Raw genomic sequence first — 26,358 nt, 5'->3', positions numbered from 1 at the left:
ATGTGTGTATGTAGATGAGATATTCTTAGCGTGTGCATGGTGATGATGGGGTATATGCAATGCCATTTTACTTTGATGCCATTTTACTTTGATGCCATTTTACTTTGATGCCATTTTACTTTAGTGATGGATCTAATTGTTGGAAATCGTTCATGATTAGAGCAGACAGAATAAAACATACAACATGTCTGTAGGTGGTGTCTTGGGTACCTGAACTGTTTGCTTTTTTCTCTCTTTCTTGCGCCGCGGAAATGATGATGTAATTGCGTTTATTTTAGTGTGTGTATGGTGATAGCAGGGTATACATGAGTACATGTATGGGTGTTGACAATTTCACTGTCATGGTATGTAGATATAATACTGTGTGGGGGTCGGTTGTTTTCGATGGAGATGACGAATGGATTCTCTAAAAATTAGTGACGTGTGTAACTAAAGTAACTACTATGCTCTGGGTGTCCGACTTTTACATCTGGCTGACAGGCTGGGGGTTGTTTAGTTTAGATTCGTAGGTACGTAAGTTGGGTGGTGGTTTTATTTCTTGACTGGGAGGTGCTGATTGGGGTCTGGTGTTGGCCTTCCTAGGTAAGGTAAGGTGGCTGTCTATGAGTATACCTTTATTTGAGCTTTATTTAGCTCGGACAAGAGTTCTATCGAATTAGATTCGAGTTGGGGTTGTGTTATGCTTGACTTGTCTGAGCAAGAGCTGGTTTTTTTGCTACCTAATGTACTCTTATGTTACGTTTTTGTTCGGGTTTGGGTTCAGTTCAAGTTCTGGTTCAAGCTGAGTTACGTCTTGGTTGAACACGAGTTATGACCAAGTCGAGTCTTTGTTTGAACGGAATTATTTCTTAGTTAAATACTAGCTATATCTAGATTAAGCCCCAGTTCTTGCTGGGTTGTATCTTGATTGAGTACGAGTTGCAATCAAGTTAAATAGTTGTTCCAACTGAGTTGTATCTTAGTTAAAGACGAGTCACAACCAAATCAAGTCTCAGACTAACCCGTACTAAATAAAGTATTGTCAACGGCCAAAGGAGAGTTGGTTCCGAATACAAGACGTGATGGTTTCAGCAAGTATTAACTATCTATCTATTAACTTCTTTACATATTTAATAATATTCACTCGAACTTTGAGAGAATATTCACACGGTGGTTGGTAGTTGATATTCGCCATTTCAATTTCAATATCTAGGTCAAGACCCAAAGAAACTAGTCTCACTCACCCTCAAGTATCCATCTGTGCACGTATCTTACAGTGAACACCCCTCACGACGCACATCACAACACGACGCACATCACAGCCTGTAGATACCATGACACTTTAACATCAACCGCATACATACGACTTATAGATTATCTTGATAGTTTAATACATACCTAGCCAAACAACCAACACTAACTATCAAGCTGCTAAGGTAGGCACTTAAACTCGCATCTTCATCCTCGAATATAGATATTTATCCAGATTAATTGTACTCATTCAAGTGTTCACGGTGACGGTTGATCAATCATAACCCACATTCACTGTGGCAATAAACCTTACAGTGAAAGTCCTTCCTAGAATAGACGAAATAATATCTAAGGTATCTATCGATCTCATCTGTCAACCCTTCTCCCTTAATAGCAATCTAAAACTTTTGTTTATTTATCTACCAACAACACTTCCCCCCCTATTCATTGTGCCGGGAGAAGCACAGATACAACGAAACAAAAGAGGAAACAAAAGCAAACACCTATAATACACAATCAACTTTTCCCTTTTCCACTTTTAAGACGAAACAAAACGCCCCCCCCCCCCCCCCCCCAAACATAAATCCCCCTAACACACACAGACTACAAAGCCTACGAATTGACCTCGGCAAACCACGTGCGCAGCAGCGCAGCGAGGGCGCTGGGTAGGTCGTCGAGGTGGTGAACAATGAGGTAATACGGGAAGGGGAACGAGTCGAGGTATCTGTGGATGACGGGGATGCCGTCTGGGCCGAAGCGGGCCTCCTTGAGCTCGAGGACGCTCGTGCCACGGACACCAACACCCGCAGAAGAAGACGAAGCGGCGTCGTCCATGACGATAAACACGACCATGACGCGCTGCTCCATGGCGTCGCGCAGGAGGGGGCGCAGACGGGCGTGGTCCTTGGATTGGACGAGCCCATCGGATAGGATCAGGGCGAGCTGCCAGAGGTCCTCGGCGCCGGTGGCGGCGCCGGCCTGCGTTAGGCGGGCGGCGGCGAAGTGGTCGATGGTGGTGCGTAGCAGGCGGCACATGTCGGTGCCCTGCTGATCGAAAGTGAAGCGCTGCAGGATGCGGGCGCCGGCGTCGTGCGAGGCCAGCGGCTCCGTCAGCTCGTGGGCCACGAAGACGTCAGTCCCGAACCCGAGCACGCCGACCTGGCCGACCTCGAGCGTGGTCAGGGCGCGCGTGACCATGACGAGCGACTCGAGGGCTAGGCGGCCCGAGCTGTTGTCGCCCATGCTGCTGCTGTCGTCGACGCACAGCAGGATCTGGTAGGCGCGCTTGCTGGGGATGCTGCGGCGCATCCAGATCTTGTCGCGCTTGTAGCTCGATGCGATGTAGGGGATGATCTTCTTGATGTTGAGCCGCTTGCCCGTCCGGAACGACCCCGACAGCCTGGTCGACTGTGTCGGCGTCAGGATCAGCCGCAGCTGCGACGACAGCGACTGCGAGAGCCCCTGCGTCTTGGTCTGGAAGGCCGTCCACATGTCCATGGCCTCGGAGAAGCCGCGCAGCCCCGCCTCGTCGCTGATGTGCGTCGCTGACAGCTGCGTTGACGTCTCCTGCACCTTCTCGTCGTCGAGCTTGCCTGACGGCGCGTTGGTGCGGGGCAGCTTGTCGTCCGCGTCAAACGCGCCCTTGCGCGTAGACACGCCTGAGCGGCCGTCCTCGCAGTCCGTCTTAGGCGCCTCAGGCGCTTCGTCGGCGTCGCCCATCTCGACGTCTTGCGGGGCTTCGTCTGCCTTGTCTGCCTTGTCTTCCTCGTCCGGCAGAATCTGGTTGCGGCCCTCGTCCATCTCCGTGTCGATGGCCATGGCGTTGTCCATCGGACGCAACTCCTCGTCCGTGGCGGTGCCGAGCGCCTGGGCGTCAGCCTCGGCGTTCTCGTCGTGTAGGTGCTGGAACTCGGCGCGGGCCATGTCCGTGTCGGGCTTGCCCGAGTCCTCCTGGTCGTCCTGGGCGCTGCGAATGTCTTGCTGCTTGTTATACCACCGCTCCAGCGCGTCCCCGAGCTTTTTGAACGGTTGCGAGTCCTTCGAGTCCTGCGGCTCCTCTGCCTGGTCCGAGGGCCTCTGTTCCTGGTCAGACCTCGAGAGGGCGCCCTGTTCTCCGGCGGCCGTCTTTTGGTCTGACGGCTGCTTGCCGAGCGCGCCCTGGTCTCTCTGGGCCGCCTTGTTGTCCGGTTGCTCTTCTTGCAGGTTGTCGGCGTCCTCTTCGGTCTGGCCGCCGCCCGTCTGCACGTCGGTAGGGGCTGCGTTTCCGTCATCGGCCATTTGCTGCTTGCTCTTGTCCGCGTCCTTGTCCTCGTCCTCCTGCTCGCCTGCCTCCTCGTCCTGCATCTCCACATCATCCACCTCCTCATTACCACCAACGGCGTTAACGTCCTCCTCCTCCGCATCATCAATCTCATCCTCCGAGCCGCACTGATCCTGCTGCTCCTCTCCAGGCCGCTCATCCTCGTCTCCCTTCCCAGAGCCATCGTCCTCCACCTCGGGCTCATCTTCGGCGCCATCAATCTCAGGCAGATCATCGAGATTGTCGTCATCTCCGCTGGCCGACTCATCCTCAAGATCGATATTCATGTCGTCAGGCAGAGCTAACGTGTCGTTCTCCTGCACGTTCTGGTCCTGGCGGTTGAGCTCTTCTTGGGCGAGGGCCTCCTGCTCCTGCTCTTGGCCGGGGTCTCCGTCGGCGTCTTCGTCGTCGTCGCCCTGCTGCTGCTCGGCGTTGTCTTCCCTGTCCATCTTCTCCTCCTCGCCCTTCTTATCCTTTTGGTCGTCGGCGCCAGCAGCCGTCTTGTCGTCTTCTTCCTTGCCGGCAGACTTGTCGCCTTGCTGGTCCTTCTCGGTGTCGTCCTCGTCGCTGCCATCCCACATCTTCTCGTCGATAGCCGTGGGATCTAGGTCGTCGACGTCGCCCGCCTCCTCGTTCTCGTCGTCTCCATTCTCATCACCCGAGTCATCTCCGTCTTCCTTCTCCTTGTCCTCGTCCTCCCCAGCAACACTGCCAAGGTCGCCCTCGAGCTCGCCCTCGCCCATGTCGACGGCGTCCTCGTTGTCCTCGATGTCGCCCTGCGTCTTGTTGTTGGGGTCCTGTGCCAGGTCCTCAAGGTCCTCGTCAGGCTTGATGTCCTTGCTGATGTCCTCGGCGCCCTCGCCGTCTCCGAGGCCGGTGCCGTTCTCGACGTCGCCCGACTCCTTGGTCTTGTCGTCGCTCTTCTCTTGCGGCGTGCAGAACCCCTGCGCCGCGATCTGTACAAACGAGCTGCTGAGAGTATAGCCTAGCCTAGAGGTTGTGCGGTGCAGGTCACCGTAGCGGGCGAGGTTTTGCCGGCACGCCGCGGCATACTGCTCGAAAACCGGGAGCATGAGTCGTAGCAGTGCCGTTGCCGCCTGTCCGACTGCCGCGTGGCCACTGTCCATGGCTCCGAGCAGCGCGACGAGCGCGTCGACCTCGGCCGCGATCTTGACCATCTGGAAGGCGTCGATGGATCTTTCCAGCCCTTCGCTGTACTTGACGAACCACGAAGCGTCGTCTGGCGCCTGGGGCATGGCCTGGGAGGCCCTCTGGAAGTTCTGCACCGCCACCAGGATCTTGCTCGACAGCGTCAGGGCCGACGCCGCAAAGTTGTCGATGCCGTCTCCCTCGAGCTCGATCGCAACATCCGAGGTCTGCGAGCCAGTCCACAGCTGGACTTGGCTCATGACAAAGGCCAGGTCGGGTCTCTCTCGCAGGACTTGTTCCAAGCCCAGGCGGAAGGCCTCCAGCTCTCTCTCCACGTCGGCCTGGAGCTGATCATGGGCCGTCGAGCTGAAGCCCACCGGGAGACGGGGAAGATTGTCCTGAGCAGCATCGAGTGCCGTGAATGTCTGGACCCAGCCCTGGAACAACCCAAGCACATGTTGATTGTTGCCGCCTCCGAGCTTAGCATGGAGTTCGACCAGGTGTGCGCCAAACTTGAGGACCTGGACCAGCCAGCGCAGAAGCTGGGGGTGGTTTGTCAGACGCTTCTGCGGGCCAATGACTCGGCCGTCGCTCTTGGAGAGCTCGGCGACGGCGGCGATGGCTCGGTCGAGAGCTCGCTCGGCCGTGGCGGCGCGCGAGAGGTACTTGCGCTGGCGGAACATGACGTGCAGGATGCCTTCTAAGAAGCCGATGCTGCGGCTCATGAGCTCGCGATTGAGGTCGTCGGAGTGGTCCAGAGTCGCGTGCCGGACTCGCGGGGCTAGGTCTAGCGTCTTGTGGTAAAAGTACTCGAGGGCGTCCAGCGCGGAGCCGCTCAGATAAGGGACGAGCCCCGAGCCGACGAGGACCAGCTGGGTCGAGCTCTGGCGCGCAAGGAGGGTGGTGCCGAGGTTTCGGCTGAAGCCCATGGCGCGGAGCGTCTTGAGGGTATCGCTGTACAGCGTCGTCTTGCGTGTCTTGAGATGCTGGACCAAGCCCTTGTTCTCGCCCGTCAGCAGGCCGGGCGTTTCCTTCCTGAGAGCTGCCATGTTCGAGACCAGCTCCGTGATGTACTCGTCCAGGGTGTCGGACGCGTCAATGACCGAGGCAGGCAACGAGCCGTGCTTGGACATGGCTTTGAGAACGGCGCCGAGGTTGGTCATCCTCGCCCACTGAGCGTGTTCCTGTATGGCGGGGACCAGTTGATGGCAGACAAGGACGGCGTTGCTGTCGGCCGGCGAGGTAGAAACCACGGGCACGGCCAGCGACTCGCCGACTCTGGGGTGGTCCTCGTCGGGGAGGCCCTGGTCGGTCAGGGTCTTGACAGGCTGCTGGAGCACGAGGCGGAACTTGCGGACGAGCCTGAAGAGCTTCTGGTGGGATCTTTTGGCGCTGTCGCGGAGTGACTCGATGTTCTTGTCGCGCCACTTGGAGAGGAGTAGCACGTCCTTCATTTTCCTGTCGAGCGGCGCTCTGCCGGCGCGGATCGTGTTGGCCACCTTGGCCTCGAAACGGCTGTAGAAGACAATAAAGTTCTGCACGGCGTCGCGGACCGTGGCCAGGGCGTGCTCGTCTAGCACAAGCAGCTCGAGCTGGCTCTTGAGCTGCCTCAGCAGACCGAGGCGCGAGGAAAACTGGCCGACATTGGCGCCCGTAAAGTACGACTCGAGGATGGCCAGGAGCTTGACGGCGTGGTCGTTGAGGTCTTCGCCCGCCTGCAGCCTGGCGAACGGCTCGAGGATGACGGCGCCGTAGGCAATGAACCACCACGACTTGGCCTCGTCGTGGTTCTTGCGGGCCTCCATGTCGAAGAGGCACGACCAGCTCGACAGTTCGAGGCGGCGCCAGTCGCAGATGGTGTCGCGGAGCCTCTCGTACAGCACGGTTGCCTTGTTCGCGCGGGTGGCCCAGCCGCCCTCGTGCCACTCGTAGACGAACGAGTGCAGGCGCTCGACGCTAACCATGACCATGGCCAGCGGATCGTCAATGGCCATGTCTAGCACGTGGTCGCAGGCCGTGGTGATGTCGGCCAGCGTCTGATGGTGGCCGATCTCGTCGACGGCCTGTAGCTCTTGGAAGCGCTTCTTGATGGCGCTCGCAAGGGTTAGTATCTTGCGAACCTCGACGAGGTTGGCATCGGTGTAGAAGTTGTAGTTGTCCGACCCGACGTTGGCTTCAAAGGCCCGCGACTGCTCGTCAAACGTCATGATGGCGGCCGGCAGCAGCAGCCTGTCGAGCTCGGGCTCGCCCACCACCTCGTGGCGCTTCTCGTGGGCCACCTTGCGGGCCACCTGCGCGCAGAGGGCCTGGATGCTCTGCTGGGCGTCTCGGGACGGCAGGAAGATCTTCTCGTGGGCCTCGGCTAGCATGATGGCCAGGTCGCGGCCCCCGCGCTGCTGCCGTCTCTGCTTGGGCGTGCTGTCCTCGGTGGCGTAGTTGGGGAACAGCTGGTTGAACTCCTCCTGGTCAAACTCCTCTTCGTCCTCCAGGCTGCCCTTGAACTTGAACAGGCTCCTCCGGGCCTCCTCGATCTTGCGGTCGGCCTCGAGCTTCTTGCTCCACTCCTCGTGGTACGAGGCCAGCGACTCGTGGAGCGACTGCCGGAGGAAGGCGGGGAGGTTGTCGAGCCCCTCCACCGCCGTGACGACCTGCACAAAGGCGAGAAACTCGAACGAGCGAAGCGGCAGGCTGCTGGCCTTGGCGTTCCACACGGTGCCGCTGAGGAAGGGGGTGATGGTGAGCAGGGCCTGGGAGTTGCCCTCTTCGGGTGACGCGGGTGCAGCGGCCGGCATGGCTGCGCGGCCCAGCGACAAGCCCATCTGGAGGCAGCGAAGGAAGCTAACCAAGGGCATCGTCAGGTCTCGGTAGGCATCGTAGCGGCACACTAAGCGGCTAATCAGGAGAACTACGTTCTGCTCGATGAGAGCTAGCTCCTGGGCGGCTTCTTCCGACGATGCCGACATGGACCGCAAGTGCAACGCCGACACGTCGTTCCGGAGCAGCATGTTGAGCACATTGTTGAACTCGCCCTGTAGGCTGCGGAGCTCGGCGCCGCCGGGTCGGTAGATAGACTGCACATGTGGCGGCTCGCCCAGCGCTAGCGCTTCCTCAGTGAGGAGCGTGGTCCGGATACTGGTCTGCTGTCCCGTAAAAGCTAGCTGGAACGCCTCGAGGGCTGCTAGCTGCTGCTGCAGGTGCTGGTGCATCTCGCTGTGTTCGTCTGCCTCGACCTGGGCCCGGTTGTGGGGATCGAAGACCTTGTCGGGCACGAAGAGCTTGACACAGGCCAGGGAGAACTGAACCCACGCAACTGACGTGTATGCCGCTCTCGGCTGCAGGCCCTTGGCTGCGCCGGCCAGCGCCATCAGGGCCCTGAAGAAATGTCCCTTGAAGATCTCGACGAGATGTTGGGGCCAGCCATCTCCTAGACCCTGGAGGAGATCCGCGTGTTCGAGCCACAGCTCAGGTCCCGCGATATAGAAGGTGGAAAAGTCGCCCCTGTCCAAGAGGTCCTGGTAGAGCGATGCGACCTCGCCGCTGCATGAGTCGTCGTGGGCGTAGATGACCTCGCCCATGAGCTTCAGCAGCAGGTGCTCTGCTTTCTTGAGAGGGTCTGCCGCCAGCGCCTCGGATGCTCCGGCGAGAGCCTTGCCCATGATGGGTATCTCGACTTCGAGAGAGCGGAGCTCACGCAGACTGGCCGATGCTGCCGCGTCGTATCTAAGCAGCAGCGACTTGGACAGTGCGCCGCCCCAGGGCCGGACGTCGGTGTCTTGGGCTAAGATGCAGTCGACTGACTCTAGAGCGGTCCGTCCCGTGCTTTGAAGGCGCATCAGGCCGACAGTCGGCATGCTCGAGAGCACGTCGATGTCCGACGAGCCCGGCAGCACCCCGATGTCCTGTGAGATTTGATGGAGGACAAGGGCCTGCCTGAGGCCCTCAAAGCTGGACGCGAAGAAAGGCTGGTGCTCTCCCGAATGCTGCCCGATTCCGGCCTCGAGAACAGATATTTCAGCCTCCAAATCTTTGACCAGGGAAGCGCCATCTCCCTTGCCTGTCCTGACGAACGAGTACGCTCGTGCCATGGACTCTTGCACGTTCCGCAGCGTCGAGATGGTGGCATCCACTCTCCAGCGCAGCGAGTCAAAGCGGTCGGCCAGGCGCTCCATCTGCATGACCTGCCCCAGGGTCTGCAAATCCGGGATGGGGTCAGGACGCAGCCGGTTCCAGAGGATCTCCATGCTGAGGCCCGTGAGTAGCTTGAAGCCGAGCACAAAATCGCGCTCGAGGAACCCAGCGAGCGTCGAGAGCATCTTTTGATCCCGCTGCTCCGGCGAAGCCAACATGGTGCGCTGCAGGAAGTCGGACCCCTGGGTGAGGTGAGCCTGGAACCGCGCCTCCTCAAACGAGGCTGCGGTCAGAGACTCGAGTGTGCGTCTCCAGAAGACCATCAACCGCCTCAGTGCTAAGCGGCGCTCCTTCCAGGCGCCGGGGTCGTCTAGGTGCTCGAACAGAAAGGCCTTGATTGCCTGCATAAACGAGGACAGAAAGCGCACCGCGTTGACGGTCGAGTCCTTGGAGAGCGAGGCGACCTTGTCCGCAACCCAGGACCTCTGCAGGCGGTTCATCAGAGACGGCTTGCTGAGGTTGACCTTGCTGAGCTGGGCTTCCATGGTGCTCTGCAGCGTCTGCATGTCGAGGTAAAGTTCGTAGCAAGTGGCTACCCAGTATGCAAGCCCTTCGCGATCTGCTTCCAGGAGCGGGACAATGGGGGCGTTGAGAAGGGGATGCAGCGGCATCAGCATCCTGTCTGGGGACAAGCCATAGAGATCCGAGACGGCTTTCCTCAGAGGAGCCGCGTCGTCCGAGTCCACGTACGACTTGTTTTGGCCCAGTTTCTGGCTGGCAGCCGACGACTGTACCAAGGACGAAGACGCAAACGAATCCAGCACCTTTGTATCCCCAAGAGAGACAAGGTCAAAGGCCAGGGGGGCAAGCAGCTCCTCGTGTGGTGAATTGTCCAGCAACTTGGTTGCTCTGTGGAACCTTTGCAAGCTGCCACCGACAGTGGCAATGTGGTCAGCGCTGGCCGTGGTCGGGGGCGTCCCGTCGAGGTAGATCTCGATCGAACGATTCCGCATGGCCCGGGAGAGCTCGCCATAGCGCGGATCGACGGTAAGGAAGATTCTGAAGTCAGGGTGCAGCGTGACCACTCTCGGCTCGCCGCCCGGGCTGCTGTGCTCGTTGATGCTCAGAGTGCCGTTTGGACGTTCGAGGAGGGAGTTGAGCCTGTCAAGCACCGAGGCGCTGCAGAGATTGGCGTTATCGAGAACCAGCCAGGCGCCCGTCTCGACGGCCCGGACAATGACACCGTCAAGCCACTCGAAACGCGGCTTCTCCATGGTCAAGTCGCTGCGTAGCAGTTGAGATGCCTCGGCGAGCAGAGCGGCGAGCTCGTCGGCCAGGGACGTGTCGTTCTCCAGATCCTCAACCATGGACAGGATGCTATCAAATCGTTGCTCATCTTCCGTGGCAGAGTTTAGCAGACTCAGCAGGTCAACCAACGAGCCAGACACGGGGCTCGGGACGACGCGTAGAATATGGTCTTGAAGGGCGCGGCCCAGCTTGGCTAGACACGTCCGAAGCTCCCTGTGGGGGTCTGCCTGCTCGAAGCCTCCGATGAGATCCATCGTGTCGACGTCGGAATTGAGAGGGAAGATGACCAGGGCCTTTCCAGCCAGGGCAGCGACGTGGGCCAGGAGGGCCGACTTACCGCTTCCCGACGGACCAACAAGGATGCACGGCAGGTCCTGCTCGATGGCGATCAAGATAGACTCGATCTCCTTCAGTTTGGGCACCGGGTCGATGCAGGGAAAGGGTGTCAGCTGAGACAGCGGGTTCCGTTGCAGCGTGGCGAGCCCGACCTGAGCAAAGTGGGGGTTGATGTCGTGGTAGAGGCTGTGGCTTTCGGGGGTCCGTTGGAAGACGCTGGAAAAGAGCCTGTCGACCTCGAGCCTGTCGCGATCCGACCTGAAGCGCTGGCGGATGATGACGTCCAGGTAGTCGTCTGGCTTTCTGCCTCCCAGGAGGGCATGTTGCGACGTCAACAAACCCCCCCACCGGAGAATGTCTCGCAGGTTGAACTCCCACGGCGACCCCTGCGAGCCAAATGCCCTGTCCGTGACGACGGCATCGTCCAGCTTCGAGATAAACTCAATCAGTTGGTGCCGAGTCTGCTCGCCGAGGTTGTGGAACTTCTTAGCCGTGATGTGAAGCAGATCTTGCTTAGTAAACACGTCCGAGTAGACGACGATGAAGCGGTTCACAAAGGAGCTGGGAAGGCCCTTGCGGCCGCCGCCCTGGTGGTGCGGGTTTTGGGCGGCGAACAGCCTGAAGTCGGGATGCCGCTTGAACACCTGGTCGAGTTCTGCAATGTAGACCTCTCCACGGTGGTCGAGGCATGCGTTCAGGCCTTCGAGCACCGTCTGAGACGCCAGATTCATCTCATCAAGCAACACCCAGGATCCGTTTTGCATGGCTTCCAGAAAAGGAGCATTCTGCCACACGAAATTGCCTGCCTCGGCGCCCTCAACCGGGACGTCTGTGCCGAATAGATCCATCAAGTCCGTCTGGTCCGAGAGGTTGATTCTAGTCAGTGGCCTCCCGCAGGCCCGTGCCAGGGCTGTAATGAGCGTTGTCTTGCCGACTCCTGGATTTCCCTCGAGAAGAATCGGCTTTGTGCCCTGGAGGGCCCTGACGACCCGCATGGCATTCATCTTGGTGGTCGGCACGCCAAACTCGTCTCCGGCGTCTATGTTCCGAGTCAGGGACCTGTCGATGCTGAAGTTGCCGATCAAGAGGAGCTTTTCTTCCATGGTCACCTGCGGTTCCTGCAAGTACAGTGGCAGCAGATCGTAGCTGCTCAGGGCGCTGAGCTTCTCGAGACAGGTCAGCTTCTGCGATTCCATGGCTCTGGGGTCGACGGCGACCAGCGCCGACGGGTTCGCGCCAATGGTGTCGATGAACACCATGGCAGCGCCGTGGAGGAGAGCGACCTCTGCCGGGAAGTGACACGCGTTCATAAACTGGACCCAGGCGAGGATGTCTCGGACGGAAAAGGCCGTGGTGGACGACGGCCTGAATGTCTTGCCAAACCACGATGAGAACTCGACAATGATCTTGGACACAGACTTTGCTCCCTTTTTGCCATTGGCCTTGAACCGGCCATCCAGCTTGGAGATGACAATGTCGTGGACGTCCTCCTCCTCCGAGAGGGGCGGGACCCAGACCTCGGTGAACCGATTGCGCAGTGCGGGCGAGAGCTCCTTCTTGCCAAAGTCGCCACCCGGGTTCATGGTAGCGAAGAACTGGAAGCCCTCGACGGCCTCGATGAAGGAATCGTCCACTCCCTTTTCGGCAAGTAGGAGACTACGGTGTGGCTCGAGGACCGAGTTCAGCCTCTCCAGCACCGAGTCTTCGGCCAGGGAGATCTCGTCTAGCAAGAAGTAGTTCCCTTCCTTCATGGCATGGACGAGACTGCCATCGCTCCACTCAAACAACGCCTTGCTCTTAGAGCTTCTAGACTGAATTCTCGCCTTTAACGGCTCTGGTAGCTTGGAAAGATCATCGCGGGAAAGTGAGCGATACCAAGCCTGCAGGTCGTCGAGAGACGAGCCGGCATCCTTTCCTACAAGGCCGGCAGCCTCCTGCAGGTCTCGTAGAAGCGACTCGACGATGGCACCACGGTTTCTCACCGGTCTCTGAGAGCCTATGAGGTCTCCAGTTTCCGTGTTCTGGTGAGCATTGACGATGTGCAGCAGTTTCTTGTCAAACTCGGAGAGCAGCTGGCAAACCGTCGTTTTACCGCAGCCCGTCTCGCCGACAAGCAGCACGGGCTCGTTGTTCTGAATAGCCCGCTTGACGAGGACGTAGAGACGCCGCATCGCCTTTGTCCAGATGACGCCTTGGCTGTTTGTGTCTCCATGCATGTTGCGAAACTCTGGGGCCAGGTCCCGGTCGTACAGGCGGTCGGGGTTGATGGTGACCTTGAAGACTTCCTCGATTACGTGTTTCACCTCTGCGCGCTCTTCTTGCTTGCGCACGCGCTCGGCGAGCAGCATGAAGCCATTCTCTGCAATGTCTTGCCGGGTATCCGCCTCTCGCAGAGTCCAGCGAAAGAGATCTCTCAGGGTGGCAAAGCTGTTCTTTTGCTCAAAGACGCGGCTCTCCTGTCGGAGGCGGGTAAGCTGCTTGTAGACGGCCACAATGCGGCGGCAGTCCGACGGCGCCGTGTTGCGGCTTCTCTTCTGTAGAATTGTCTCCAATTCGTTCTCGGGAATGTCGTCAAAGTGCAGCTCCAGGAATCTGTTACGGAAGGCTCGAGACAGCACCTTTCTGCCTCCGTAGAGGCCCGGGGGATTCTGGGTAGCAAAAAGGCAAAAGTTCTCGGCAGGCCGCACAATCTCCTGCGTCTCGGGGATCAGAAGCTCTCGATTGTCGTCTAGCAGGCGGTTGAGGGCTTCCAAGACGTCGGTGGGCGCCAGGTTGAGCTCGTCTAGCACGATCCACGATCCTTCTCTCATGGCTTGGACCAGCAGGCCCTCCTGGAATCTGAGCTTCCCCTCCGAATCGGACACATAGGTGCCCAGATACTCCTGGAGGTCCGTGTGCTCGTGGTTGTTGATTCGCACAAACTTGTTCCCGGTGAAATTTGCCAGATATTCGATCATGCTCGTCTTTCCAGACGACGTCGGCCCCTGTATTAAAATTGGGTATCTGCGCGTCGACGTGGCCCTGACCAAGTTCAGGAGATTCCTCTCGACGTAGGGCGTAATAATGTAGTCGCCTCGCTCCATGGGCATTTCGTTACCTTGCAAGAGCCAGTACTGGTGGTCCTTGGCTGTGTTCTTAAAGGAGACGTAGTGCCTCCCGTCGATAGGTTTTTTGGGCGGCACAGACAGGATGTTGGGCCTCTTTAGCAGGTGTTGTTGTATCAGGGGAATCACAGTCCGCTCCGACTCCTCGCTGAGCAGCGTCGTAAACCCCATGCAGAAGCCTTCGTATATAGCCCGCTCGAGGCCATAGAAAGGAGAGACGTCGTTGGCATATGTCAAGACGCGAGTAAGCGTACGGAGGCTAAAGTGCGGAACCTCGTTCGCCTGGTCCACCAGAGTCTTCAGCTCGGCCCGTCCCTTGATCTCGAGATACAGGTCGGCAATGTCGTCTGACAGCCGGTCAATCCCGCTGTTATTGCCTTTAAGATATGTCTTGATAATGGTGAGGAGGTCTTTCTTGTCCCGGTCTGGGCTTCCGACATAAATTTCGGTAAATCTAGATCTCAGGCCGAGCGGCAGGTCCCGTTTGCCAACGTCGGTAGCCGGGTTCATGGCACCGATGACGCGGAAATTAGGGTGGGCCTGAATGCTCTCAATCTCTCCCGTCTCCGAGAGGAGAAGAGAGGGAGAGGGGTGGAAGAGACCGGCGATGCTCTCCAGCGTGTCGGGGTTGGCAAGGTTGATTTCGTCTAGGAGAACCCAGTCTCCATTCCTCACGGCCTTGACGAGCTTGCCTTCGACAAAGGCAAACGCAAAGCCTCCCGGACCGCCCGAGATTTGCCTATCAAACTGGTCGAGGCTTTCCGAGAAGGTGCCCCAGCGCTGCCTCAGTTCCTGCAGACGAAGCAGCTTGGTCGACCCTGTTTTGCGGCGTTTGGCGCGCTGGACGTCCGACCCTTGAGCATCTTGGTTGCGGGCTTGGCTACTCTCGAGCGTTGCGAGGATGGCTTCAAACATCTTGGGGGCCTTTCGCCACTCCTTGGACACCTCCTTCCACCTCCCCTTTGCGAACTTTTTGGTAATGCGGTCCAGGTACTCCTTGTTCTTTTCCGCAGAGACGCCCGTCTTCTCCAACAGGTCCTCAAACTCTTCCTTCAGGGGTATGGCGAGACTTTGCGAGCTGACGGGCTTGAACCCGCCTAAAAGATCGCCTGCCTCGCTTTGCTGCGACAGGTTAACGGCAATGAGCTGGTGGCCAAGCGACTCGGCCAGCTGCTGGATCACCGTCGTCTTGCCAATGCCTGTCTCGCCGACCAGCAGCAGTGGCTCGCGGTGTTTGACGGCGACTGCTATCTGCTCGAGCAGCTTCTTGGCGTGGGTAGTAGTGGCAAACGGCCTCTTCGACTTGGTCACGCGGCTTGAGCGTCTCGCCTTGGGCATGGATACGCGCCCAATTACCAGCCTTGTCTCTTGGTCTCCAAGGTCGGGGATGTAGCTGGTCAGGTAGTGCTGCACTCTCTCGGGGGAGAGCTGCATTTCCTTTGCAATCGTCGAGATTAGCGCGTTCCGAGCTGCCGGCTCCTGGACGCTCCCCACGAAGCAATCGACAGCCTCCAAGAACATGCGGTCTCTGATAGTGTCACTAATGGGCTCGTCGCCGGTCTTGCAGCCGACGGCGCGCAGGATATCGTCGAGGCGAGCACACCATTTAAGCAAGTCTCTGGTGCCGATGGGACGTTCCATGGCCGAACGGCCAAGAGCCATGCGAGTAGAGCCGCTGGTCGAGGCCATGAGCTGGTCGAAAACGGCCAGTACTCCCGTGATGTACTTGTGGAGCAGAGGATACCGGCCGCCAATGACGTCCCGCAGGTCATCGCGGGGGAGGGCCTTGACGTGAAGCAGCTGCCAGAGACGCAGGCCGATGAGACTGGGGAGGTTCTCCCTGTCGTTCATGCCGAGCTGGGTGCGGACGGTGGCAAACATGCGGAAGCCGGCCGAGGCCTTAATTCTCTCGCCGCGTCCGGGGATGAGAAGCTCGCCACGCTCGATAAGGGGCAGCAGGGTGCTCATGACCTCGGTAGGAGCGCGGTCGAGGTCTTCGATCAAGACCCACCTCCCCTCCCTGACGGCCGTGGTCAAGACACCGGCGCGCCACTGGAAGGAGCCGGGCTTGGAGTCGGTCGTGTAGAGACCCAACAGCATCTTAGCATCCGTCTGCTCGTTGAGGTGCAGAGTTACTAGATTTTGCTGCTTGCCCAACTCGCGGGCCACCTCGTGGACCAGAGAAGTCTTGCCAGCGCCGGAGAGGCCGTGCAGCAGGACGGGGCCAGGGCGCCGGAGCAGGCTGGCGAGATTTTCCAGGTTCTCTACCGTGGTGGAGGTGAAGGAGAGAGCACTGGGGGTGTTCACGGGGCCCAGGGGACGGGGAAGAACAGTGTTGCCATACTTGACAACAAGAGGAGTTAGATTTTGCACTGGCACTAACAATGGCACTGACTGAGCCTTCTTCTCCTTGGGGTCCTGCTCAGGGAGGCCAGTCTGGGTCCTGATTCTACTGCGGAGGGCCTGCACGTCTCGACACCTCTGGTCCTCATACAGGGGCAGAAAAGTGTAGTCGGCCGTCTTCCCGTCCAGCTGATCGGCGAGGCTGGCGTCCTTCTGCAGGTGCTTTGTGAGCAGGGCCTCCAACTTGAGGTCGGCGGCGTCGTGGAGCTGGCAGAAAATGATGATGGCGAGGTATCTGACTGCGGGCCGGGGGTGGGCAAACAGAGACTGGAGCTGGGAGGGCCTGGCCAGGGGCGAGAAGGCGGCCTTGTCGAAGTTGTTGAGGCGCCACAGAGCCACAAGCACGGCGAGCAGGTCTGTATCGTCGCTGAACAGGGCCAGATCCAGCACGTCGAGGGGGCCCGTCTCAGTCTGGAGAAAGGCCGTGAGGAAGACGGCCAGCGACGGGGCAAAGGGCAGGATCCTTGCAAATACGCCCAGCACGCGCACGTCGAGCCTGGCTGACGAGAGCACCAACCGCGCGCAGATGTCTGCAAACAGCGGCTCGAAGTGGCAGAACACGCCGTCGGGGGCGACCAGGGCGGCACTGGCGATGCTATCTAAAAAGCGCTGATTCTGGTTCTGGTTCTGATTCTGGTGGTGGTCCTGGATCACTGCCAGCAGCTCACTCGGCAGCTGCTGCAGTGTTGCTGCATCCCCCAGAAGGGATACTCTCTGCGCACTCACGTCGATTGAGGCCATCCTGGTACTTAACAAAATTAGGTAGGTATCGCAGGGCGGCGTCACGACGGTTTTGGTTGCTGCAGAGTTGTGTATAAGTTTGGGTTATCATATGTGAGTCTCGAACATAGACAGGCTCTCTCTCATAGGTCCATCTCAACTCTCTTTTTTTTTTTTTTGCCCGCGCGAACACCCTGCTGGACATTTAGGTGGGGTGGGGCACTCTCCCGTAGCACGGACGATTCGCGCTACCTACAGTTCTGCTTAGCGGGAGCTTCGGTACCCGAGGCCGCTGAGACTGGTGCTGGTTAGCACATCTCTTTAGTGCCACACCCACTAACGCTTCGTACCTCTCAGCCCCTAGGTATCAGCCGCCCAGCTCAGTGCCCGCGCAGATTCATTTCGCTCCAGCACTATGTCGGCCCACGGCGGAGGCTGTCAAAGCTCCCAGGCACCTCGAGCGAGCCATTAGCCAATCAGAACCGCCGCCAGTGGGGACCTGTGCTCTGGGACGGGACGACAGTCGAAAAAATTCCCGGGGTTCATCATTCTTCGACGACAAAAGCCACCAGCCAGCCAGCCAGCCAGCAGCAGCACATCGCTAAGAGAGTTGCCCAATTTGACGCGCCCGTCTTCTCCCTTCCCAAGCTCCTTCTCCTCGCAAACCCACCACCTCCAATCCGGCCAGAAAAAAAGAAAAAAAGGGGCACCATCATGTCGCTCTCGTGCCGGTACGCAGCCCAGTGCTGCGCGCGCCAGCTCCGAACCGTCACCTCCACCACACCACACGTCCGCATCGTCCTGGCCTCGGCGCGGCGGTACAACTCGACCGAGGCAGCAGCAGCAGCTGCTGTTGCGAGCAGTCCCAAGATCTCCACCATCGTCGACCAGATCAGCCAATTAACGCTGCTCGAGACGTCGGAGCTGGTCGCGAGCTTGAAGGTGGGAAGGCCCCCAGCACAGCATAGCATAGCACAGCACATACCTGCCCTCAGCCCCCCCCCTCATATGCCCGTATGCCCCCTTTACCCATCAGGGACAGATTCAGGGGGGGAGGAGAAAACAAACACAATGCCTACACCCATCCCCCGCCTCACTCGTCTCATTCGCTAACAAACCATCAAAAAACAGTCGCGACTCAACATCCCCGACCTGCCGGTAGGCGGCTTCGCGGCGGGGCCTGGCGCCGGCGGCCCAGCGACGGCAGCAACACCGGTGGAGGAGGAGGAGGCGGCGCCGGCGCCGGCGGAGAAGACGCTGTTCGCTATCAAGCTGATGGGTTTCGAGGCCGGGGCCAAGCCCAAGGTGATCAAGGAGGTCAAGGGCCTGCTGGGGCTCAGCCTGGTCGAGTCTAAGAAGTTTGTCGAGAGCGCGCCCAAGGTAATGAAGGAGTCGGTGCCCAAGGAGGAGGCCGAGAAGATTGTCGCCACCATGAAGGAGCTCGGCGCCACCGTCGTCATGGAGTGAGTGAGTTAAGCTGTGTCGTGCTCCCTTGATGGGGAGGGCATCCAGGCTCGGCCCCGCTTGCATGTACAAAAAACTGAAATAAAAACATGTAACATTACTATTACTCAATATATACCAGGGAACTCGCCTTGTCCACAATCCATATGTCTCATCTAGATTAATCGATGTAGGTATAATTTCCCGACTTTTGAGGTTTTATACCTATAACTCCCAATGCTCCTTTCCCACCCGTTTCCTGCCTTGCTCTTTTCTTGTTCATGCTTACGCCTTTAACCAAAACCAAGGGGAAAATATTGTGCATGGCCCTTTCCATTGCCATATGAACACACAGTCCAGCCCCAACGCCGCCATTTATGCCCATGCCCATGTCCATATCCATGCCAACCTAAAAACGCCCGCCAGAGAAAAGAAACCGCGGGATCCGTACATCGCGGTGGGGAATGGGGTTAATGACAGAAGAGGGAGGATTTGGCGGGGATATCATGCGGAAAAATTGCTACGCCGCCAGTGTAAATGTTCGAAACCAGTTTCAAAAATCAAAGAAAAAGGAAGAGAAAAAGGAAGAGAAAAAGCCACGCAACACATTCAAGAGTGCTTGCCATTGGCAGCGTCCTCCCGGCGGTGTGGGCAGCTGTTCTGCGCGGCGAGCTTCCACTCCTGGTACTCCTCCTCGCCCATGCGGTGGTCGTCCTCGCCGAGGTCGCTCGTCTCCTCCCACATCTTCTCCATCTCGGCGTAGTCGCCAGACGGCACGGCCCAGATGTCTTCGCGCTGCCGCTTGTGCCGCTCGCGGTCCTCCTCGATGCGCTGCTCGACCTGCTTTTTGTCCAGCTTGGGCGGCGCGTTGCCCCGGCGGTGCGGAACCGCCACCGCAGCAGCAGCAGCCAGCGTCTGCGACGGCGGCATGTCTCCGAGGTCCATGCTGTCCGTGATTGCCAGCCCCCCTCCGCCCTCTCCTCCTTCTCTGCTGCTGCCGTTCGCGAAACCGCTCCGGTCGCCGCCGTGGCCGCCCGCCGGCGGCGACGACATGACAATGTCCTGCGTGGCCGTGTCGCGCTCCCGCAGCACCTCCTCGATCTGCCGCACGGCCTCGCCCTCGAGGAAGCTCTTGTGCTGCAGCGCCTGGAGCACCTTGCGCACGACCTTGACGTTGGCGGCCCCGGACCGGTCCTCGGGCGCCACCGCGTCCACCACGCGGATGATGTCGCGCTGCATCATGCGCACGTACTCATCGTGGCCCTCCTTGTGCGCCATGTCGAGAAAGTGCTCGATGAAGTACATGATGTTGGCTCGCGTGTTCATGCTGTTCTGTGCGGCGCGAGGACAGCGGATGCGAGGTTAGCATTTTTTGGCCTCCTTTCTACCGTGCAGGGGGGATGGGTTACCCGCTCGAGCTGCTCAAGAATGCACGAGTGCAGGTCCTCGGCCGAGTCGCGATATTTGAGCGCATACTGCGCCGCCTTCTGTGCCGAGTTGACTGATGCGTTGAGCTGGCGCAGCTGGTTTGTAAACCGCATGCGGACCTCGAACGGGTCCGCCATTCTTTTACGAAATATATATGTGTCTTGGTCTATCTCGGCGCCTATTCCTTCGTTGGAGTGATTTTTTTGCTGCTAAATGTTTTAGTTCTCTCGTGGTTGCATTACCGTCCGGAGGTTGGAGGGAGAATGTGCAATATATTTCCAGGTTGTTCAGCGGTGGAATTGCTTGGTGCAGTCGATTGATGAACTCCAACGGCTTCCGGCAGGCAGCTCGACCCTTGTTTAGCTCGTAGCCCAGGAGGACCGCTAGTCTGAACTGGGAAGGCGGTGAAGGTCTACGTAGCTTTTAAATTTTGAACTTTGTTCGGTTGATGGTCGGAGTCAATGTATTAATTTTTGGTCTCTGGTTTGGGGTTCAAGATTGACAGGGATGTCCCTCTATGGCGATGAGAGGCGAAGATGACGGGACTCTGTCTGGCCAACAAGTCCATACCTGGATGGTTTCATTTAGTTTCGACATAAAAGAAGGAGTAAAGCCAAGTAGGAGCTGATTCGAGCAAGGTGAAAACGAGGCTGCATCTTGAGAAAGCCGAAATTCCATTTTTATTGAACCACTTAGTCGAATCCCAATTCCCCTTCTCAACCCCTCTCTCCCTGTCTCAAGCACCGAACATCGGCGCCGCTTGCCTTCTTTCCAAAGACACCAAACCGCCACGATGAGTTCTACCGACCTTTCAAGCCAGGGCAATGGCTCTTCGGAGCTTACCGTGACCGTTCTTGGGTGCGGTAAGTAGAATTTTTGCCCGCATTAAATAGAGGGAAAAGAAAGAAGAAAAAGAAAAAGAAAAGAAAGAAAGGAACCAACCGAGGCCACGCCGTGCTGTATGTCCCTGCTCATCATGTTAACCCTCTTTAATTAGGCACAATGGGCATAGCCATCCTGTCAGGTATCCTGGCCTCGCTGCACGACATGCAGGGCCGTGTAGTACTGGCGCCGTCGTCGTCAGGCACATCGACGCCGCAGGTGCCTGAGGAGATGCCGGCGCGGCTGCCGTCGCGGTTCATCGCGTGCGTGCGGCGGCCCGAGAGCGCCAAGAAGGTCAAGTCGGCGCTACGGGAGCACCTGGGCGCCGTGCGCATTGTGCAGAACGACAACGTGGCCGCCGTGCAGCAGGCCGAGGTCGTGCTGCTGGCCTGCAAGCCCTTTATGGTCAAGGACGTGCTAGGCGAGCCCGGCATGGCCGCCGCCCTGTCGGGCAAGCTGCTCATCAGCATCCTGGCCGGCGTCGGTGAGGCCCAGCTCGAGCGGACCCTCTATCCCGACGGCGGCAGCAACTCTGATTCTACTGCTGCGACGACGACCAGGTGTCGCATCGTGCGCGCCATGCCCAACACGGCGTCGCTGATCCGCGAGTCCATGACCGTCATCAATACGCCGAGCCCACCGCTGCCGCAGGAGACGAGCGACTTGGTGACGTGGATCTTCCGGCGCATCGGCGAGGTGGTGTACCTGCCGCCGGCCAACATGGACGCGTGCACGGCGCTGTGTGGGTCGGGCCCGGCCTTCTTCGCTCTGATGCTCGAGGCGGCCATCGACGGCGCCGTGGCCATGGGCCTGCCGCGTACCGAGGCCCAGCGCATGGCCGCCCAGACCATGCGCGGCACCGCCGGCCTAGTCCTCAACGGCGACCACCCCGCCCTGCTCCGCGACAAGGTCAGCACTCCTGGCGGCTGCACTATTGGCGGCCTTCTCGTGCTCGAGGAGGGCCGGGTCCGCGGCACCGTCGCCCGCGCCGTCCGCGAGGCCACCGTCGTCGCGAGCCAGCTCGGCAAGGGCGTCCAGGGCGTCAACGGCACGAGGTTCTCGAGCAGCCAGCTAGACTAGACTAGACAGAAAGGTCTAGGAGGACGTGGTAGGTGGTTACGGGGGCCTTTATAGACAGGCAGATATTTGACCAGGCGTGGAGCTATTACGAGGTAGCTTTCCATCCATCTTGTTTAGACAGGGCGATCAAGCGCACTCTTAGACCAGGCCAGACCAGATCTTCACAGGAGAAGGCACTGGGGCGCGCGGGCAATTCGGCCGAATACTCCGTGTCATACTCATCGCGGTTTTCAAGGGCGTTTCGGTCCGTTTCTAGTTGTACAATACCTACAAAAAACCCACATACCCCTATAAAGAACCAAACAACAAAGACCTCCCCCCCCCCCGTAAGACACTAAAAAAGATCAATGCTCATTTCCCACCTGCTTGTCCATGCTCCATCTCCAAGCCAGACAGGCTCATAAAGGTATTAGCGCAAACAAACCAAAGGCAGCAATGGACACGATGTCCATGGCGACAGTTTACTTCCTCATGTATGGAGACCATGCGGACTCCTGCTTTTGCTCTGGCCCAGACCCGAGTCGTACAACAAGCTGGTTGCAACAAGTCCAGGCTGTCCATACTCGTGCTACATGCCCACGCTCACGCCCATGCCCGTGCCTCCGTTCATGCTCGTGTCTAAATTACTACTCGTCGTTAACCCTGGCCTTTTTATTCGACGTAAAGACAGCGTCATCCAACCCTATTTTCCGTTTTCCATTGGAGACGGCCGAAGCCTCCGGCTGGGCCTCGGCCTTGGCTACCAGCCGCGCAAAGTCGAACTCGACGCCGGAGACGGTCTCATTGAGCTTCTCGATGCGCTCGGGGACCTCGATCTGGCCGAGCTCGTCCTTGTTGTGGATGTATAGGCGCTTTTTGACCATCAGCCTCCATAGCTTGTATCTGTGCTCGTCCTGCTTCGTCGCCCGGGCTGTCGACTTCTCGGGGAAGATCCCCGGCCGCACGGCGTCGGACAGCTTCGACATGAGGTGCATCTCCAGGACCCGGTAGAACTGCCGCGGCGCGATCTTGTACTTCCTCCGCACTGCCTCCGAAGCGTCCTTGTCGACAATGTTGGCTGGTGCGGGGCCGTGTTTGGGGACGACAATGCTAGTGTTGATGTGCAGCGCGCTGAACTCTAGGGTCTGCCGCAGGAAGCGAAGATCCGCGACATCCCGCATGTCGTCAAAAGCCTCGTTTGGATCCTCCACAGTGATTTCAAGTGTCTGGGGGTGCTTGAGATATTCTTGGTAGATGATGCTGTAGAGCTGCGGCCCCAGGCCCTTGTGCTGGAAGGGCGGGATGACGAGAAACTGGGAGATGCGGGTCCGGCAAGGGAGCTGCAGTAGATCAAAGTCGTCCTTGCCCAGAGCCAACTCTTCCTCAGCTTTGTGCTGAGTCGCGTCCTTCTCGGACGGAGACGCAGGAGGCGTGAGCGGCCGGAACAAGAAGAAGCGATATACAGTGCTATAGCCTGCAAACAGATAAGAGAATGCGCCGGGCTTGCCAACTACCGGGGCCTTTTGGTAGAGGAAAAATACCGTCCACCGATCAGCATCTGGGTCATCAACGTCGATAGCCGTACCGCCTTCAATGAAAAGGGGCACAAGAATCTGGATACGCGAGACAAGCTGCTTTACGGCCTGATCGGCAAGATTAGATTTCCAGACTTCATACGTCGCAGCCCTACTGGCAAACGTCGTCACTAGCTCGCCCGGGGGAGTCCAGTTGTCGCGGAGCCGCTTGACTGCCGTATCAAAGTCGCGTTGTTTCTGAAAGGCTACCTCGGGGAGGAAGTCGCGCAGGGCCTCCTCAATATCGGCCGCCTTCGTCTCGCCTATCGCCTTGAACTTCTTGCTGTATGAGATGGCAAGGTTGGGCCGCATATCGCTCGCGCCGTAGCGGAGGTCAATCTTGAGGTTCTGGTAGCCAAAGATGGCCTCGTCATCGCCAAAGACTGGGTATGTAAACCTAGGATTAAAAGTGGCGATAGTCTTGAGCCCGCTCATGTCGCCGGTCGCGGGGGCGACTAGCGATATCGAGAGCGTCTCGTTGGCGTTCGCCGTCCCTGCTTTAGTTAGTGACATGGTCTTGATCCAGTGCTGAAACCCCTAAAATAAAAAGCAGTGATTTAACTGAGGGTTTCCTCACAAGCGTCAGCAGACATGGCGAACACTCTAGAGTAGGCGTAAGCTCAGCGGCGAGCGCGATATCTGAAGAGGCGGAAGTGGGCGTGGGTACTCGTTCGCGGCCAGTTTTAAAACGACTGAAAATCGAAATAGCCCCGCGATTGATGTTGCGGGTTGGAACTCAAGGGATGACAAATTGGCGGCATACAAGGGTTTGCGGCGACTAGGTTGCCGGAAAATAGGTGAGCTATTCGCAGGCAGATGCAAGTGTTGCTGAAGGGCGTTTTGTAATACTTCTGCGGTTTGGTTGGTAACTCAAAAGTCCCGTTCCAGTCGCGGTCGCGATCGCGTTTCTTAATTGAAAAAGCTTGGGCCCTTCTGCATCCACGCCGCGGGGTGCTTTGTTACCACATTTGATCTGCTCTTCAGTGGGCTCCCGAGGGCTACGAGCCTTTGGACGCCCAGGTGTAACCCAAGCACAGTCATCTAATGCGCTAGCCTCAAAGGGCTAGCGGGGCTACATCCCCTGACCGCGAAGCAAGGGCTCCGGCTCAGCCAACACGGGCACGCACGCCGTCCGTGCCATTGACGTTAAGTGCCAAACAGAACACCAAGTCGTTTGCAGGCTTGGCAATCTGGGGCAGATGGATGGGTTCTCCAGGTCTAGGAGCTCCAATTGATCTTAACGCAGGATCTCACTAGGGATACGGAGGCATTTCCCGAGTCCACTTTGTGCTGCAGCAGCGGTCGAGCTGTCATTCTTATCTACCGGCTTCCTGCGTAGGTGCGCCATGAGTCGTCAATCTTGAAGCCGCTCTACACATCTGTAGCATCGCCTTCGACATCGCCATTCCCATCGCCTTCAACAACCTCACGCGATGGGCGGGTTACTTCTTCTTCTGGCCCTCTGTGTATGTTCGCCCCCGGCTGCCTCTAAAGCCCACCAAGCGCTCACTCTCCTCCGGCTCTTCTTTTTGGCGATGCAGCTAACATGTCGCTTCGAATAGGTGGTCATGGCCCTGGCGTACGTCGAAATTCGACCTCTCTCCTTTTGTCGTCGTGCGCGAGCTGATTATACTACATGACAGTTCTTTCTTGGCCGGGGCTCTGCCACTTTCCATGACCCTCAGTCAGTCGCAACTACGACTTATCTCTAGCATCGGCATCGGCATTCTTGTCGGCACATCGCTTATCGTGATTATACCCGAGGGCATTGAAGCCATTGCGACGACAGGGATGGGGGCGCATTCACATTCGCACGATGCCCGGCATCTGGGAGGGCAGAGGGGCTTGGGCGTTGACTGGGAGTCCGGAGCGCATGTCCTAAACGGCGGCGATAAGGCAGTCAAGCTCAGGAGATGGGAGTCCTCGGGCGCGAATACTTTCGACAGGGTGTCCAGGGATCTCCAGTCCGGCGGGCCGAAAATAAGGGCAGAAGAACAACACCAAGATCATGACGACGAGGACCGCCCCAAAATTCCGGTTGTCGAGGATGACTACGGCCCGCCTCACATGCCTACGTTTTACATTGGATTCTCCTTGATGCTGGGATTTGTGCTCATGTTTTTGATCGACAGGTTGCCTCGCCATGCGACTGAGACATTCCAAGCAGTGCCCACAACCAGACACATCAGCCTCGACGATCTGGCTGCGTCCAGCGTCTCTGGGGAAGAAGAAGCTGAGGGATTCCTAGGTTCGCTCGCCCCGTCACCAAAGCAAACCCGCAGTCTTGCAACGACAACAGGCCTCGTGATCCATGCGGCAGCAGACGGAATCGCGATGGGCGCATCAGCCACCACGTCCGATATGAAGCTCGGGCTCATCATCTTTGTTGCTATCATGGCACACAAGGCTCCGGCCGCCTTCGGCTTAACCTCGGTCCTGTTAAAGCAAGGTCTCCCAAAACGGGCCGCCAGAGGCCATCTCATTGTCTTCAGTCTCGCAGCCCCGGTTGGAGCGCTGTTGACATACCTAATTATATTCTTGATCGGGGGCGATCACATGCAGGGTGAGGCGGGACAGTGGTGGACCGGCATGCTGCTGCTCTTCTCCGCCGGCACCTTCCTGTAAGAAATTACATCCGTCTTCTTTTCCGCCACACGCCTGCCTGCAACTCTACTGACTCTTTCTCCCTCAGATATGTGGCCATGCACGCCATGCAGGAAGAAAACCACTCTTCGAGCCATGAGCACCACTCCAGCGTAAATGCGCTAGACGGCACCAATGTCGTGCAGCGAAAGCAAGTCAAGCCGCAGATGCGAGATACGCTTGCCACTGTAGGGGGGATGTTGCTCCCGCTCCTCACGCAATTCGGCCATCATCATTGATGTCCCGCCGGGTGTACTAGATTGCAATGGTAGGCGTTTGGACTTAGACCTAGTATGTAGGCACCCCTCTGCATTCTCCTTCCAATTTCTTTTTTTATTGTTCTTTTGAAGTAGCGGCATGAAAAGGACAGGAGTTGGGGAGGCTCTTATTACTTGTATTTGATACTACGTACCCGTCCAGACTTGTATTATATATGCGAACATGTCTCTAGACCTAGTGTAGTGGATTGACATGAACGGAAGCTGGCCTAGTCTCTATCAGGCTGACTGAATGACGCCACAGGTTTAGTTATGTTGGGAAATCCTGAGCCTTTTCTATCTTTTTTTTTCTCTCGCTCCCTCTTGAAGCTCAAGGCGCCACTATACTATTGCTGTAGCTGCTAGTTCGCTACTGATTTTAGTCCTTGCAACGC

General features: G+C 58.0%; 6 protein-coding genes across 6 annotated transcripts; 3 read left to right on the top strand and 3 right to left on the bottom strand.

Moving 5' to 3' along the window:
* Positions 1 to 1,815: 1,815 nt before the first annotated feature.
* On the bottom strand, positions 1,816 to 14,849 carry B0T26DRAFT_720443 (uncharacterized protein). The gene has a single exon (XM_060442488.1). It carries the CDS (start codon positions 14,467 to 14,469, stop codon positions 1,843 to 1,845), a length of 12,627 nt encoding a protein of 4,208 aa, XP_060292409.1. The 5' UTR covers positions 14,470 to 14,849; the 3' UTR covers positions 1,816 to 1,842.
* A 2,085-nt stretch (positions 14,850 to 16,934) lies between these two features.
* Positions 16,935 to 18,257, top strand: B0T26DRAFT_720439 (ribosomal protein L7/L12 C-terminal domain-containing protein). The gene is made up of 2 exons (XM_060442487.1): positions 16,935 to 17,619; positions 17,809 to 18,257. Exons 1-2 carry the CDS (start codon positions 17,392 to 17,394, stop codon positions 18,142 to 18,144), a joined length of 564 nt encoding a protein of 187 aa, XP_060292408.1. The 5' UTR covers positions 16,935 to 17,391; the 3' UTR covers positions 18,145 to 18,257.
* Positions 18,258 to 18,729: 472 nt separating this feature from the next.
* On the bottom strand, positions 18,730 to 19,685 carry B0T26DRAFT_653433 (CTD kinase subunit gamma CTK3-domain-containing protein; the record flags this gene model as incomplete). Its single annotated transcript, XM_060438457.1, has 3 exons — positions 18,730 to 19,052; positions 19,131 to 19,452; positions 19,530 to 19,685. 3 exons carry the CDS (start codon positions 19,683 to 19,685, stop codon positions 18,730 to 18,732), a joined length of 801 nt encoding a protein of 266 aa, XP_060292407.1.
* Positions 19,686 to 20,341: 656 nt separating this feature from the next.
* B0T26DRAFT_742678 (pyrroline-5-carboxylate reductase dimerization-domain-containing protein) lies at positions 20,342 to 21,510 on the top strand (the record flags this gene model as incomplete). The annotated part of the gene is made up of 2 exons (XM_060444154.1): positions 20,342 to 20,411; positions 20,546 to 21,510. The coding sequence occupies 2 exons, from the start codon at positions 20,342 to 20,344 to the stop codon at positions 21,508 to 21,510; spliced, it is 1,035 nt and encodes a 344-aa protein (XP_060292406.1).
* A 284-nt stretch (positions 21,511 to 21,794) lies between these two features.
* On the bottom strand, positions 21,795 to 23,760 carry B0T26DRAFT_394242 (acyl-CoA N-acyltransferase). Its single transcript, XM_060434776.1, has 3 exons — positions 23,641 to 23,760; positions 22,192 to 23,557; positions 21,795 to 22,136 (listed from the first exon to the last, which is right to left on the bottom strand). The coding sequence occupies exons 1-3, from the start codon at positions 23,654 to 23,656 to the stop codon at positions 22,079 to 22,081; spliced, it is 1,440 nt and encodes a 479-aa protein (XP_060292405.1). The 5' UTR covers positions 23,657 to 23,760; the 3' UTR covers positions 21,795 to 22,078.
* On the top strand, positions 23,655 to 25,945 carry B0T26DRAFT_754355 (Zinc/iron permease; the record flags this gene model as incomplete). The annotated part of the gene is made up of 5 exons (XM_060445814.1): positions 23,655 to 23,671; positions 24,449 to 24,533; positions 24,626 to 24,642; positions 24,776 to 25,684; positions 25,756 to 25,945. The coding sequence occupies 5 exons, from the start codon at positions 23,655 to 23,657 to the stop codon at positions 25,943 to 25,945; spliced, it is 1,218 nt and encodes a 405-aa protein (XP_060292404.1).
* Between the last annotated feature and the right edge of the window lie 413 nt (positions 25,946 to 26,358).

This window comes from Lasiosphaeria miniovina (assembly GCF_030549165.1).
Source record: "Lasiosphaeria miniovina strain SMH2392-1A chromosome Unknown B0T26scaffold_6, whole genome shotgun sequence".
Taxonomy (NCBI): Eukaryota; Fungi; Ascomycota; class Sordariomycetes; order Sordariales; family Lasiosphaeriaceae; genus Lasiosphaeria; species Lasiosphaeria miniovina.
The sequence above is the reverse complement of the archived record's forward strand: the minus strand, read 5'-3'. Positions and strand labels throughout refer to the sequence as shown.

Coding starts and splice junctions, on each gene's coding strand:
- B0T26DRAFT_720443 (XM_060442488.1), bottom strand. CDS start 14,469: ATGTTTGAAGCCATCCTCGCAACGCTCGAGAGTAGCCAAGCCCGCAAC.
- B0T26DRAFT_720439 (XM_060442487.1), top strand. CDS start 17,392: ATGTCGCTCTCGTGCCGGTACGCAGCCCAGTGCTGCGCGCGCCAGCTC. Junction 17,620..17,808: donor AGCTGGTCGCGAGCTTGAAG/GTGGGAAGGCCC, acceptor ATCAAAAAACAG/TCGCGACTCAACATCCCCGA.
- B0T26DRAFT_394242 (XM_060434776.1), bottom strand. Junction 22,137..22,191: donor AATGGAAAACGGAAAATAGG/GTTGGATGACGC, acceptor AACGACGAGTAG/TAATTTAGACACGAGCATGA.